The following is a 17,031-nucleotide window of genomic DNA, read 5'->3' as shown; positions in this document are numbered from 1 at the left end:
ATTTAATAATTTATATCGCGCGGTCCGATCATCCGCAGATACATCTGCGGACGGCTTCAGCACAAGTAGCGCATAATTACTTTGGTCTCCGCAGCCAGTCAAACAAAAAACAAAAGAAAGGTGGAGAACAACTTGTTGGTCTAGTAATACTGATGGCGTCTCTGTCGTGGCTACAGGCTTCTGTGCAGTATGCAAGGAAGCAACGTGCAACGACTGTCTAAAGTTCCACAAGAAGCAGACAATGTCAAAAACTCAAACTGTTCTTGCAACTGAGGAATTACTGAGCAACCCACAAAATGTGATGAAATTTGCTGAAGGTTTTACATGCTTTGAGCATGACGATGAAGATCTAACATTTTACTGCAATAATCACAGAGTTGCCTGTTGTGGAATTTGCTTTTTAGAAAGCCATAAAACTTGTTCTGATGTGATACAGATGAAGGAGGAACTCCCTGCTCTGCTACGTGAAACCAAACCAACTGAAATTTTTGAAGAGTTGAAGAAACTGGAAACTCACTTTAAAATGTTTATAGATGTAAAGGAGTCAACTATCAGTGATCTTGAGTCCCAAGTTAATGGACTGACTGATCAAATCAGAGAAATGAGAAAGAAAATCAATACAACTTTGGAAGAATTAGAGATGAAAGTGAAAATGGAGGGAAGGTGAATCTACAAAGAAGTTGCTATTAGAACACAAGAAGAGAACCATAAATGTTTGTCACTCATTCATGCCATAAGAAATTCTCAACTTCTGTGTGAAACAATCAACAAATATGGAGCTGATATACAAACATTCCTGACACAGAAAAAAGAAAGTCACAACTACCTTTATATTACTCTCAGGTCAGAGAAATATACGAGAGGACATATACACTGACAGTGTATGTGAAATTCACTCCACTGTAAGACTCGATTGTATCGCTCTCATCATTTGATATTGGAAAACTTGTGACCATGACTGGCTCAACTCTTTCTATACCTGGTTTGAAGAAACCAATAACGGAATGCAAGGTTGAGAAAGTTGAAGCATTTAATGTTAATATCAGTGGAGGTACAACGTGTTATACTGGTGTTACTATTCTCCCTAGAGACAGGTTGATTTTTCTTGATAACAACAAGAAGCAGTGCATACTTTTAAACAATTCACATCAAGTAGTTACAAAATACAAACTCACAGGAAGTCTCTGTGACGTAATGTGAACTGAGTTGAAGTAATCTAAATTTGGCATGTTGGTATTAATGCTCTCTCATGACTCGTACTACTCTCCAATGAACTAGTCCATATTAAATAACTATCAATATAATCTGTGCTTAGAGATGGGCCTTTGTGTCATCTCTGATCAATATAACCTCTGTAATGAGATATACCACTGTGTGATCACTGATTGATGCAACTTCTGCCTTGAGAGGGGCCCTTGTGTTGTATTTCAGTTTTTACAAAGTGACAGAATTGAATTCTTCCTAACCATTATCCAATCGAATTGCAACTTTTGTATCGATTTTTATCAACTATGCAAAAGTGGGACATCATCTGCAAAAAAGTACAAATGCAAATCAAAAGATGCTTGTTTTATGTGTACTCTTATGTGAAATGTAATAATATAAATTACTAATCTATATACCACAAATAAACAATTACATCAATATCAGCGAATCAAAACCTGCAACAATTACATCAATATCGCCAATCAAAACCTGCAACAATTACATCAATATCAGCCAAACAAAACCTACAAATGATACAGCTTGACCAATGGTATAAGCCTGTTCTCTTGTTTAAATGAAAGATCATACAGATGTCAATATCCATAATTGCTACCTAATAGCAGACCTACCAACCCTGGCGAGTCCGTCTCAGTAAGGCAGCTGATTCCTTTCCATAAGATTGACCAGTGTTCAGTAAAGTATAACAAAATATCAACAACTGCTACTGTAAAGCTGGAAAATGTAATTCAAAGTTCAACTATGTGACAATAAACATTATTTTCAACTGAAATGTTGGTAAAGTGTGCGTATACTGTATTTACCACTAGCACAGTTGCACAAACGTTAGTTCCAAATCCTGTGCAACTCAATGGCGTGATGCTATCTCTCAACTTGACCATTTCACATGATGACGGCAATCATATCTCCCGCCACGAGACATACTCAAACTGGCACACGATGTCCAATAAACGTAATTGTGCCATTTCCAACTTTTATTCAAAAGAATCTGAATGCTCCTTTATTTTTCTTCCGAGTTAATTATCAACACTTTTTTACAAGATTTTTTTCCCTTTCATCTTCAACATGCATCACTTTATGGATGCTATTTTAATTATTTTTTTATATAATCAACAGTTTGATCATGCAGACGTTTTCCATACACAAATAGCTGCAGCTTAAAGCGTCTGCGTTGCTGCTGTAATGTTAATCTGGTTCCCTGACTGATTTCACTAATCCTAATATGAAACCCGGATCCATATCAAACACGGATGAACCGATTATCCGGATTTTTTGGCAACTATCATTTTCTCGTAGTGTTTGCTTGTATGCTGTAAGTCTGGATCTTTAGGGCAATTTTCGTAAGACTTAAGGAAAACTTGTAAGAGTTGGCTGGTCTGTAATAGATCAGTGCATTTAATAGATGGATACAGATGCAGAGAAGTCCGTCATGTTTTGTATCAGACGAAACCAATTATAAAGAAGGCGCTGACTTAATGGAGCATGAAAAGTATATGACAGTGACTTATATTTAGACAAACAAAGTACATGTCAGGATGAAGTTAAAATATAAACTTCAAAGATTTTATAATACTTTACTACTTTTTTATACTTTAGATACATTCTAATTCATAACAGCATTGACGGCAATGTTTGCATACAACCTTAGAGAACCTAAAAATCTTAACTCAAACAACTCTCCTACAGTTAAATGTATTCCTTAGCATTAAAATCAAGCCATTTATTTTTCTCCGTTTCTCGCTTTTCTTCCAACTGTTTAAATCTGAGCCTTCTTCTGTGAATTCTTCTTTTTATACTCCCTCTGTGCTGCAAGTAAATCTCTCCTGAAAAAATAAGAAATGATGCAAGTAATTCAATAAACTAAAGTACAAAATACCAGGAAACAAGAACATGCTTGAAATTGCTGGAAACCTCACCTAGCAAACATTTTGTATGAGAACTACACACCCATGTCTATGCCATTTATGCTTACCATGAAGTTGATGGAAAACAGGGTGCAAAAGGACCATGATTTAAAAATTAAAAAATTCATAATTATATCAATTGGTTACAGCCATTTAAGCCACACATGCAGCATCCAAATAGGACCATAAAACTGTAGATAAAGGTCACTGATGACATGCACTATACACTGAAATTGGCCATAACTATGACACATTTTGGCTACTGATGACAAACCTTTTACACTGATATAGGCCATAACTGACAAATCTCTGCTACCGATGACAAACACTGAAATGGGCCATAACACCAACAAATCACTGCTAATGATGACAAACACTTTACAATAAAATGGACCATAACTCTGTCAAGTCATTACTACTGACAACACACACTTTACACTGAAATTGGTCATAAGTCTGTCAAGTCATTACTACTGACGACAAAAACACTTTACAATGAAATGGGACATAACTCTGTCAAGTCATTGCTACTGACGATAAACACTTTACACTGTAAAAGGTCCACTAAGACTCAAAACAAGATATTCAAGGTCATGCTGGTCACCAATCCAAGAGCTTGTAAAGACGAAGTTACACAAAGAACGTATTTTCAAATCCAGTAAGAAATAAGAACATTTAAGGGAATCAACAGTATTTTGATACATTCTGGTACATCAACAAAGGGCAACAACTCTATAATCGATATCCATGGCCATTGAAGGGCATCAAACTGGCCTAAATGTTATCAAAGTTGAAGTTGAATCTGAAGCACAGATCTTAGCAAAAGAAGAAAAGGAACTGGCTAAAAAACCAAAATGAGATTCTCACTTAAATTTCTGTTTCTCGGCCTCAGGTCCGTCATCTCCATCCTCACAAGGACGTTTGTGGCCTGTATATACTACCTTCAATAGTGACACCTACAAAATGAGAAAACTAAGCAATTAGTTGAAAAGAAGCCAAAACATGTTGTGAAATCACATACAATTTATACAATAATTGGCAAACATAATTCTATAAATCACAGCAGGACAGAGACTTATATAGCAGCCCCATCTCACGAAATGACTCCATGTACTTAAAATGAGGCCACTAAGATCTTCAACACAGTCGTGAAGTGGTCACTTATGCATATCAACTGAAAAAGTTTGTTTCCCAAAGACTAGGTAAAAGCATGTTGCGTCAATAGCTCAGCTTGTTCATATTCATTAGATTCCAGTCAATAATCAGTGTCACTTAAAATCTGCAAGAATTTCAATAGAGCAACATTACTTAGAAATGTATTGCTGCGGTAAATACTTTAGGTAAATCATCATTCTTTCAGCCATCTTGTTTTGTACTGCATAGTGGGGGATGGATGTAATGATGATGATATTAACTGCATTCATCACAAAGATTAATAATGATTACAAATTTCTGTCAGTGTTTACCTGAAAATAGTAGCTTGAGGATCAAAATCATGGTCAGCACTTTCAATTAACTGCAAAAGTGACATTCATATTTCAAACAAAGCATTTGTGTTGGATAGTTTGATCGTATTTTTTATGCAAAAACCAAAAATCAAAAATAAATAAAAATATAACAATAGTACAAAATGGTTACAAAAATCTGCATGGAAAAAATGTGGTCTGAGAAAAAGTAAATAGCCATAATGTAACTCTAGATCTACGTTAAATATCCGAAGCGGGAGGTTCTGTTTTCGAACCCCCGCCGAGTCATACCAAAGACTTACAAAAATGGTACTAACAGCTGCCTCGCTAAAGTTTTAATTAGAGAATTAGTAACATTTTCAAATAATATATTCAGTGAAAAGAGGAAATATGGTATATCTCAAGTACAATATAAGTTATGTAAATAATAAAACAACTTTTAATACAATATTGAGGAAAACAGTTTGTAATCGTCAATTATGTATGCTATTCAAGGAGTGAGTAAGTTCAGTGCATATTGCTCATGTATCCTAAATGGTTAGAGCATCTGTCTCGGAAGAAGGAGGTTGCGGGTTTAAACCCCAGCCAAGTCATACCAAAGACTTTGAAAAATGGTACTAACAGCTGCCTTGCTTGGTGCGCAGCATTAAGAGGTTAGTGTTAGGACTGGTCTGCCTGGTGTCAGGATAAAATGTGACTGTTTGGGACATCATGCTACAGGTCTGCGGCATGATACCTCAGTAAAATATTTACACAAAAACACACAAACACCGATCACAGTGCTAATTAGGGAGCACATGTATTGCTATGAATATATTAAATGTGTCATGAGAAAGAATAATCAAGTACGTTTCAACAAGCTGATTTAATGAAGTACACACATTTAACTAGCATGGCCATGAATCACCGTTATATAATACATATGACAACAATCAGATGACATTTCAAAAAGCCATCGTAACATTGAATAAACACCAGAAAAATTAAAAAGATCAGGATCAATTTTATTCTAAAAGCATCAAACCTGCTTCACCCATAAAGTGCAAGTCTCGACTTTAGTAACGCATTTGGTCAAGGTCTCGTAGTGCTTGTCGCGACTTAAGTCGTTTTCCAGGTAGGCAACAATGTACGCATCATATTACTTCAATTTGCCATGACTGCTTGTAAAACTATATTTGATTGGTGTGTAGAGCGGGCCTCCGGGCGAACAAGCATTCCGTTGTACTTTACTAAGCATTTAGCAAATACTCGCTACTGAGCACGTGGTACCTGGAAAAAATTAAAATGGCTGACGCTGAATACGATGGTGATTTCTTGCAACAAATACTGGCTTCTGATAGTGATGACGACAACGATTTTGAAGGATTTGAGGAGGATGAAATTATTGGAGCTGGCGAAGTGTTGATGGAAATAGCCATGAGCGATTTTGAGCCAGGAATCGACGTGGAACTGCAGTCGGATGTACATGCTGGCTGGACGAGAAAAGATGGCACGCCTGTCAACCCCCCATTCTCTAGTACTTCAAAATTAAATGTTGAGATGGCGAATACTGAACCTATCGACTATTTAAGACTTTTTTGATGAAGAGTTATTGCAGATCACAGAGTTCATGGGGCAGACTTGATGGAGAACAGTCGCATTAACAAAATGGTAGCCTGTCACATCTAAGCATCTAAAGCTCTTTTTCGCATTGATTATATCAATGGGATTGGTACAAAAATCTGATCTCGATTACTACTGGGCTACTGATGACGTGATATCAACCCCATACTTAAGAGTAAGGATAGATTTCTGGCTATCTTAAGCAATTTACACCTGGGAGACGAGAACAATCAATGTGACCTTTTACACGAGGAAAATATTCACCCGATATGAACCTCAGTTTTGATGAGGCTACCTGCCCTTGGAAAGTTCGTCTAAAATTTCGAGGTAATAACCCTGCCAAACCTAACAGGTTTGGCATAAAGCTATTCCAGGTGTGCGAGGCAAGCAGTGGATATTGTATTGGCTACCACATTCATGCTGGTAAAACAGGTGGAGACCTTGACAATTATTGTGAAGGACTAAAACTAAATATTGATGAGCTGAATAAAATAACAAAACGTGTGATTGATTTGCTTTGCAAATGTAGTCTTTTGAATAAAGGACACGGAGGATATATGGATAACTTTTATTCATCACCTAAATTTTTTAACGAACTTGAGTTGATAAATACCTCTGCATGTGGAACATTGCAAACAAATAGAGTAGGTGTTGCAAAGGCAATGAAGGTTAAAAAAACTAAACCAGTGTGAGTGTATTTTTTGCAGAAATGACAATTTGCTACTGGTGAAATATCATGATAAACAAGATGTAAATATGATCTCAAGTGTTCATGAAGATAAGGTAGCAGTGATCAATAAAACAAATTTTGCAACAAACACATATGTAATGAAACCCACATGTATTGTGGATTATGTGAAAAACATAGGAGGAGTAGATCTAAGTGACCAATTTAGCCAATACAATCCTGTATTAAGGAAATCCAAGAAATGGTGGGAAAAATTGTTTTTCATCTACTGAATGTATGTATTGTAAATGGCTATCAGTTGTAACTGAAATTCTCACCTGTGCAGAAAATACTAAGTCGCCATGATTTCCGTCTTTCAGTAGTGAAGTCATTTGTTCATTAAGCGGGAGATGAGTCTGATCCTACTAGGAGAGGACGAAAATTTGTTGGTGAACATCCCAAACGCCTCGTTAGGAGGCATTTCCTTGAATTTATTCCAGCTACACCTGGAGCTAAACGAGCACACCCTGCACGTGATTGTTTTGCTTGTAATAAGAGAAGAACGGACCGTGAGGGATTCAGAAGAAAGCAAACATATTTCAGATGTGAGGCATGCAAGTGACATATTGTGTACTTGATTGTTTCAGGTTAATCCACACACGTGTAAATTACAAACAGAGTGAATGTAGTAGTTCAGATGAGTTAGAATAACACCTGAACAGGTAACAAACACAATGGATGACTCTGTAAGCTCACTAGTTGACATGAGATAATGCAAATATATTAGAACAAATAACATGTGACAAAATTTTATGAACATTCACTACTGACTCGGGCGGTCTAAACTAACCTTTTCTTTACCTGTGATTTTCACAATTAACATTGTGACAGACGTAACATGTACATGTACATGGTTGAACTACTAAAGAATATAATATTTCTTAGATATATTTGAACTTAACTTTTCCATTAAAAACAAACAAAGATACAGATGAAATACAATCATAACTTGTCATTTTACCTGTATTTGCACCTGTACATGCAAACATGTTAAGCTTGCACATGTGCCATGATGCTTATCTTAAAGTTCAGACATCCACCATCATTTTTCTTATAGGGTTTGTGTATCTACTGTGTTTTTTTTTTTGTTTTTAAATAACATGCAATTTAAAAACTGTGCAGTTTTCTTATTTTCTTAAACAATTCAGCACTAAGGCTTCTAACCTGTTACAATATAACACAAGAGAAGACACCAGTCCGCACCCATGGGTAGTTCCAACACTGCAAGTTTATCTTAACTGCATTTGCTAATTTCCAATTTAAGCCAGTCGTAATCAGGAACATTTCAATTTTTAAAACAGCTCGACACACTTCGTTCATTTTGTGACATAATGGAGAAACTGCAATAATTGTTCGCCGACTTTGACGTCTGGACAAATGCCTTCTAGAAGTGCCGTTTTTGCATTCGGATAGTCGTGGATTTCACCATTGACCGAAAGGTAAAATCCGAACAACATATAGTCCGCAGTAAATATCGTTATTGTACATTGTGATTCGTTTTAATTTTGGTGGCAAAAACAAATACTGATTTTGGTAAATTTCGTGCTGATTGCTAGTTCCAATGATGCACAGTACATTGTTAACTCCTGAAAACAAGCTTATTGTTGAACTACATACTCGCAGTGTTGGAACTACCGATGGGTGCCGACTGGTGTCTTCCCTTGTGTTATATTGTTACAAGTTAGAACCCCCATCCCTTGATTCATGGACGTATACTCCAAATTTTCTTTGTAACGAACCCATGTGTCTATAGGTATATGAGAAAGTTTGCCACTAGTTTCCCGTTGGTCGGTGGTTCTTATTCTACCAGTTACACTGGCCGCAATGTATAGCCTATCATGTGCCGAAAATGGCATTAAGCCCATAACAACAAAAAATTATGTGCTGAAAATGGCATTAAGCCCATAACAACAAAAAGTTGTTGAAACCTGTACAATCTCACCAAAAGACTTGAAGTAGGCATGAACATAAAACTACACGTGGTAAATAAATGTTGTCGGCATGCTTCACGTGCAGAGCGTGCCCAAACAAGGAGTTGGGGCTCGATAACATTAGTTTCACGGATGCATAATATGAGTTAAGGATGATTAAACCACTTTGGTCATTATATCATGTATTCCGGTCACATTCCTTCAAATGATTCATGCAGGCATATAAGGATCATTCAACCACTTTAGTCATTATACCATGTATTCCGGTCACATTCCTTCAAATGATTCACACAGGCATGTAAGGACCATTAAACCACTTTGGTCATTATACCATGTATTCCGGTCACATTCCTTCAAATGATTCACACAGGCATGTAAGGATCATTAAACCACTTTGGTCATTATACCATGTATTCCGGTCACATTCCTTCAAATGATTCACACAGGCATGTAAGGATCATTAAACCACTTTGGTCATTATACCATGTATTCCGGTCACATTCCTTCAAATGATTCACACAGGCATGTAAGGATCATTCAACCACTTTAGTCATTATACCATGTATTCCGGTCACATTCCTTCAAATGATTCACACAGGCATGTAAGAACCATTAAACCACTTTGGTCGTTATACCATGTATTCCGGTCACATTCCTTCAAAAGAGCACAATGCAGAGTATACATCGTAATGAATTTTAACGGAAGACGTGCAAAGACTGCATTGTTAGTTACCAATATTAAATAATACCAACAATAACAAATGATATATTCAGTATTATTATTATTATTATTAGTAGTAGTAGTAGTAGTAGCTTCTACTGCTTACTAAAATGTATTGGCCATGTCCAAAATATTCAAAACATCCACTCAACTGATCCCTTAAATATGGCACACACGCTCTAAAGAACAGTTGGAAAGAAAGTTGCCATTGTGGATCTGATTGGAACACAATAAATTCATGTTTTGAAACAAAATTGTATTCCATAACGAAAGGAAATATAACATTTTTTCCGGTATATATCACTACCCAGTATTTTATGTCACTGCCAATTTAAAACATTGAGATACCATTTTACAATGTACAATGTTGCCCTTAAGGTAATCATTAGTCTGCCTATTTGTATTGTTCTATTCCACCTATCGCCGCGTTTAATAAATCAAAATTGTTATTTGTTAGATGCATGTGACTGTCCAATGTACAAGATCCCAAAACATAGATTTTACTAGTTTAATTAGTTCTACAGATGCCTTATAAAACAAGATGCAATGTAAGTAATACAATTATAAGTGTTAACCCATGCAATCCTCCATAAGGCAAAAGTACATCGAAAGAAAGAGGCACCCTACCACGACAGGGAAGTTATCGCATCATTTTCAAACATAAGAAAGTGAAAATGTCCCCGCTTGTATGTTCTCCAAAATCTGTGATTAATTTCCACAGATTAATGATTAGTGATGTAATAAAATAAGGATACAAATATAAATAATTCCCGTCTTTTAAATGATTAAACATGGGACACAATCTCAACGAAATCCTCTGTGCTTTCTTTTGAACTCTCTCTCTCTCTCTCTCTCTCTCTCTCTCTCGACCGCTTTGGTGGCCTAGTGGTCCCAGCGTCCGCTTCTGACACGGGAGGTCGCGAGTTCAAACTCCGACCGAGTCATACCAAAGAACAGCTAACTCAATTGGCGCTGAACATTAAGAGTTTATTATTAGAACTGGTCGGCCTGGTGTCAGAATAATGTGACAGAGTGGGGCATCTGCTACATGTCTGCGCACAACGAAAATTTAGAGTATCCGCCCATGAATCAAGGGATGGGGGTTCTAACCTATCACACACCCTGTGGTCTGCAGTATGATGCTGCAGTGCTAGACTTCACTATAACCTACACTGCAGATATCATAGCGATATGACTGAATAATTGTTAGAGCTACGCTAAAAAATCAAAATCTTTCTCTCTCTGCACAAAGAATTGAATAGAGGGAAGTCTCTTGACAGAAACGAAAGAAAAAGAAAAGTGAACTTGCAACAAGTAATCTACAATAGCATGGGACTTCGTAACGGCTACCTTACAGTTTTGGTTAAGAGGAATATACACACTGTAATCTATGTAATATTTGCTTTTCTTCTTTCTTCTTATTTTATAAAACCTATTAATTAGATTCTGGCAACAGATTATTTAATATTAAAATGTTAAAAGTCGCTCTACCCTCCCCCAAAGTCTTTTTCTTTCACCGTGTTAGTTGGTTTGTAAGAACGCAGAATAATCGAAAAACAAGCATAGGGATGGGCTATTAATATACGCTTTCATGGTATGTCTCGCCATGCACCACTCCACCATCACATCTCTCTCTCTATATATCATGCGTATTAAAGAAAAATGGTGCCTGGGGCGACGACGATGGACCAAAGAGATTTTGGAATAAGTACAAGTCAACAATGACGATGGTGATGATGATGGTGGTGACGAACTAGGCCACAACCACCCTGACGATGCAGATGACGAAAATGACCATCATCTCCGGCATTGATGCAATGTCCTTCCTTGCACAGAAACTGCAGGATACATTACTATGTAATGAACCGTGGTGGGCGTAATGTTTTAGCGATGTCCAAATAAGGGGTTGATAACCGTCAAACTTGACCATTTATTTTTATTTTTATTGATTTATTGCACTTATTTTAATTTTACTATTTGGAAATATTTGTATAGATGTTTTATTAACGCCGAAGAATGATCGCAACCATTAAAAAAAAGTAAAAAAGGAACTTAAGGAAAATATTCTGCTTTATCAGTTTTGTAATAACGTTTCAAATTACGTATGCGCTAGGTATGATCAATGAACAACACATTCACTACTACTTCAAAACTGACATTCGTATCCTAAAACGATAGAGGAAAACAAGGAATGATTGTGCCTGTTGGAACTCAAATTGTTCTGGTAATTTCATCCAATGAAAACCTTCGCTGCGTTTTATGCCTACTAATATTCGGTGTACGACTGTATGCTCACTAATAATTCGGTGTAGGGCTATCCTCATTTTAACTGGATGTCTGTATGTCTTTTAGATTTTTCACGTAACTTTAACAAGTTTTCAGTCATATCGCTACGATGTCAGCAGTGTGCCAGTTTATAGTGATGTCTAATACTGGGACATCATGTTGCACACGTGTAGCATATGATGTTCCACTAAGTCATATTATCCTGACACCAGGCCGACCAGTCCTAACACTAACCTTTTAATGCTGAGCGTCACGCGAGGCAGCTGCTAGTACCATTTTCTTAAGTTCTTGGTATGACTCAGCCGGACTCGCGACCTCCCGCATCCGATGCAGACGCTCGTTCTAACTGGATGACTGAACAGGTTTATCGATCATTAGTTTAAGAATGCTTAATTAACATAATCTAACATCCGGGTAATGCAAAACCAATTGTTTGTGTTGCATAGAGGTCATGGACCCACTATTGGTATGTTAACCCCACTTCATATATGCCCTAGAGATGAACCACATTGTGTGCATGCCATTATTTCAGCATAATGTCCCCACCCCACCCTCGCAGGTGAGTGTGTTTGTTTTGGAATTTTAACGTAGCTTTTAAAACAATATAGTCATATCGCTACGATGTCTGAAGTGTGACAGTTTATAGTGATATCTGGCACTGGGGCATCATACCGCAGACTAGGCCAATAAATCAGCCCTTCACCAGTGATGATATTGATGTTGGGGTTAGTAGTTGATATCACCTATTCATTAAAAGCTGCAATTATCGGCAGCCACTTTTGCTTGCACACATCGGTTTGCATTTTATACACTTGCAGGTATTTTTCGCGGCTGTTTAGCCCCCGTCTGCCGAAGGGTTCTTTTTGCGATATGTACATATATTTCCGAATCAAATCGTATGTTTGACAACTTGTAAATCCAAGTAGAATAACACAACCCTAAATAGCGTTTACATTTCTAAGTTTCCTGGTCACCATTCTGCAAATGGCATCCAGTCCTATGCGACTTCGCTCGTTCGCTCATACGAAACTTTTGGTTCATTTGGTCAGGTGACTCGGCTGTAGCTGCGTCAATGTGACTATTACAGGTCTCACTAAACACCCAAAGACACCCCAGGATACCCCAAGACTCTCAAAAAACACATCAAGACTCAATCATTTACCTACTTTAAATTTTAACAACACAAACAAACATAGAAATAAAAAGTGTGAATATTTAGCGATTGTTTATTTAACAGAAAAAGTAGCGAGATCAAAGATTTGCCAAGAGAAACAACTCTCATTTCGACGAAGAGTGTTCGGGTGCAGTAATGTGAATATTTATCAACATTTATAAATAAGTAGCAATACCACATGGGAGCAAGACATTTCGACCCCAAGAAAATTCCCTAGACATTTCGACTCCAAGACACTTACACTCCAGTCAAGGGATAATTCGCCCCCAATTCATGCATATTGAAAATAATAATTAGCACTAATATTAATTTCCACTAATCACGCCATTATTCATTGACGTCTACAATTAAAGAAGATACCAACACATCTCTAAGTCGCCGAAAAAGATGTCAACAGTTAATTAAAATTAAAGTCACATTTATTAAGTTAATGAATGCACGCTAATCTGATTGAAAAGAAATTACATTTACTGCACACTAGAAATTTGCATTAAAAAAATCCGATTTGTGTTAGAAACAATAATTAGCACACTGCTAATGGTCATTTCCACTAATCACATGGTTATTCATTGATGTCTGCAATAAATAAAAAAAAGATGTAAACAGTTAATTATAACTAAAGTCACTTTTATTAAGTTAATCAATGCACGCTAATTTGAATGAAGGTAAAAAGTTTGAAAATTAAACGCACCACACGCTTAAAATTTGTACAAAAGAGCCACACGTGTGTGTAAATTGTGGATTAATTTACAGTAATTACAGTTTATATTGTGACTTTTCGATTGGATATATTTTGGTACAATATGAACTGAAATGTGTTAATTGTTACAATAGCGTTTTATCCTTGTATACAATATCATAATCATGTCAAGCCTCGTTAGCTTATTTTGTCTTGTAATATATGCGGGAAATGACAGTATCGTATTTGCGATACAGGTTAGTGTAATGATTCATTATCCTTTTTTATTTTGTCAGTCTTACTCTCTTAAATATTTATTTATTTATCTATTTCTGAATTGAACACACCAAGTAGCAAATATGATGATTGTATATTCATACATTATATATATATATATATATATATATATATATATATATATATATATATATATATATATATATATATATAATTATTTTTTCCCTTCAAGCTTGCCAACTTCATACAGTTATAGAATTTCTTTATTTTTAGAACATAATGTAAATAATTAAATATTGAGTCAATTAACTATTAGTAAAAACATCTTACTAATTTCAATATTTCAAGCTGACTCCAACATTGTTTGAAGTAATTGCGAAGTATTAAATGTTTGACTTTAAATGCCAATATATCATGTTCTGTAGTTTCCAAAATTATTTCTAAATTAATTATTAATGAGCATGAAGTTGGTAGCTAAATCTTCTTTACAATAAATCAATACTACGACTACAGATACATGTAAATTCTTAATATCATTTAACTTTCCAAAACACAATATATATTTAATAATTAGTAGTATATAATAATAGCTTTATTAATTACGGTGTATTTTCCATTTAGTGATTTCATGTACTTTGATTTCTATATACGTGTAATGTCCTTGAGGACGTTTCCGAAAATCTCCGTGGTTTGCTTTTCGGATTTGCACCTGTCGTAAAGAGCTCTTCTATCAACCATGAAGTGGTGCTGTGTCACGCTGAACAGTTTGTGTATTAGATCTTGCGCGTGTTGTGGTTTCCAGTCAAACGAAAAGTTGTAGAATGTTATTGATGGATGCATTGTCATTAGTCAAATTCACTCGTTCAGTATTTTTGCAGCTATCTTTTTGAAAAAAATATTTATGTAGTTTTGGTTTCAAGTTATTTATAAAGTATAGTGCAAATGTGGGATGCTGTTCATTGATGACTGTTTCCAAAAGTTCCGATCAACTTTCAAAATCTATTGTAGCATTTGCGTCTGTGATGACACTGGTATCAAACATTTGGGTCTTTATTATATCACGTTCACCCTTTTCCACCCATATTTTATTTTGAAGGAAGTGCCTGACATTATCTTTCAGATGTCTCGTGCAAAGATAGCGTGTAACCGAGGGGAATAAAGGCTCTATTGGCTTGGTTATACTCTTCTCATCATCACTTCCAAATTCAATCATCTCAAACACTCTTACTTCCACGGACTCAACACTTCTATCTAGCTCTGTAGCAATGTGTTCCAGAAAGCTCTTGTAAGTTCTATTAGAAGCGTCTGTGTACAGAGTGACAGGATCAATACATATCGGATGATAGTTTATACTGTTTCCGACAACTCATTTATACGTTATACCATCGTTTTACTCATCAGTAACTCTTTGATACGTTGTACTATCGTTTTACTCGTCAATAACTCTTTGTGCAATTTGTTTTGTAAATATAATGCGAAGAAAGCACGATTTGCTAAAAAACTCAAAAGTCAATAAATATGCATTGTTTTTGATAGTGTTGATAATGGCTTGATTTACTAAAAGTTAATTTTATATTTTCTTTATGGAAACATTGGAAAGTTATGTAAATTCGATAGCTCATATATATTCTTTCTGATTTCAGCTAGAAACTTGCTATATTAAATAAATTTAAAACGATGAAAATCTACCTTGTATATTCTATTACTATGCTTGCGAAAACATTAATAACTTCTAGATAAACCAGTTATGTGTGTTTCATCGTTTTTCTTCTTTTAATCAGTCTGTAATTTGGGTAATATATTTGGCATGTCCTCTGGATTTGCTATTGAGACAGAGTAATTCTTACTGAGAATTAAACGACTTTGTGGTTTGTTAGTTATTGTTGATAATTAATTGTCTATGTGACTGTACTAATCATTAAATGGCCTGTATAATCAGTCAGTTTAGATAAATTACATCTGATAGATCAAGCACGGCATTGATGTAAAATCGAAAGGAATTACAGTGCAACTTTCCTTCACGGCTATATAAAATCAAGGGAAATCACTCAAGTGGAGCTTGTAACACTCTTTGGTCATGTATCCTAAACGTCTCTGTCAAAAATGTTGAAGCACGATTTAAAATTAAAATTTGTATCTAAACAGTTTATAACCAAATAAATGAGAGAAGTATGGTGCATAGCCATTAAATAAGGAAATTGTTTAATAATATTATAAAATTAACGAGATCTGATGCTTAAGAGTTAGTTTCCATAGATTATTGGAAATAGGGACATCAACCAATACTATTAATCATTGATGGTAACAATGTCCGTATGTGTTTTTGCTTTGTTTTCGCTTTTTAGTACGTTTTTGAGAGCTTTGGTGCCAATATAAGTAATATTGGGATAAGTAATATTGGGGTGTTCTTTGAGAGTCTTGGAGTGTCTTGGGTTGTCCTGGGGTGTTTAGAGAGACCGGCGTCAATGTGACTATCACGTGATGCAAGCAGACTCCGAACATGACCGGTAAAAATACCCTCCGTAGATACTAAAGAGGGTATTTCACAATGACGCAGCTACAGCGGAGTCACATGACCAAATGAACCGAAAGTTTAAGCGAGAATATTGAGCCCATGACCTCTGTGCAACACAACATTCTCGTTCAGTTAAGCTAGCGCGTGAATAGAAGAAAAAAAAATGCAAAAAACAAAAAAAAAAAAAAAAAAAAAAAAAAAAAAATTGGCGAAACATAAATGTTCACTTGGTGGTTTTCACCAGGGTGCCGATCCAACAAGGTTAATTTACATGGAAAGTTGAAGAGACTGACAGAAACTGCTCAAGATGTTCTACATGATCATTAGAGGTTAACAGTTAACCTAAAGAGAAGTTCATATATATGTTATGCTTGTTCTATTGTGATTAGCAAGGTGAAATGTCACACTTCCAAGTTCTATGGTTCCCAATAATTTGCATACAAATCAATGTTCAGAGGTTCGAAACATGAATATAACAAATTTACAGCACTTGTATACAAAAAGTGGTGCCCTTTTTTCTTTATTTATCCTGTAGTAATATAATTAATCAATTAATATTTACTTA

General features: G+C 35.7%; 1 protein-coding gene across 1 annotated transcript in view; it reads left to right on the top strand.

Moving 5' to 3' along the window:
- LOC149788701 (uncharacterized) overlaps window positions 1–667 on the top strand; it is a 65,290-nt gene extending 64,623 nt beyond the window's left edge. The window contains exon 3 of the mRNA XM_089973542.1: window positions 376–667. Within this exon, the coding sequence (XP_089829668.1) occupies window positions 376–667 (292 nt within the window). The remainder of the gene's footprint in view (window positions 1–375) is intronic.
- The last annotated feature ends 16,364 nt before the right edge of the window (window positions 668–17,031 follow it).

Source organism: Sinohyriopsis cumingii, chromosome 11 (genome assembly GCF_028554795.1).
Source record: "Sinohyriopsis cumingii isolate HCF-2022 chromosome 11, ASM2855479v2, whole genome shotgun sequence".
Taxonomy (NCBI): domain Eukaryota; kingdom Metazoa; phylum Mollusca; class Bivalvia; order Unionida; family Unionidae; genus Sinohyriopsis; species Sinohyriopsis cumingii.
Note: the sequence above shows the minus strand (reverse complement) of the source record. Positions and strands in the feature narration are given on the sequence as shown.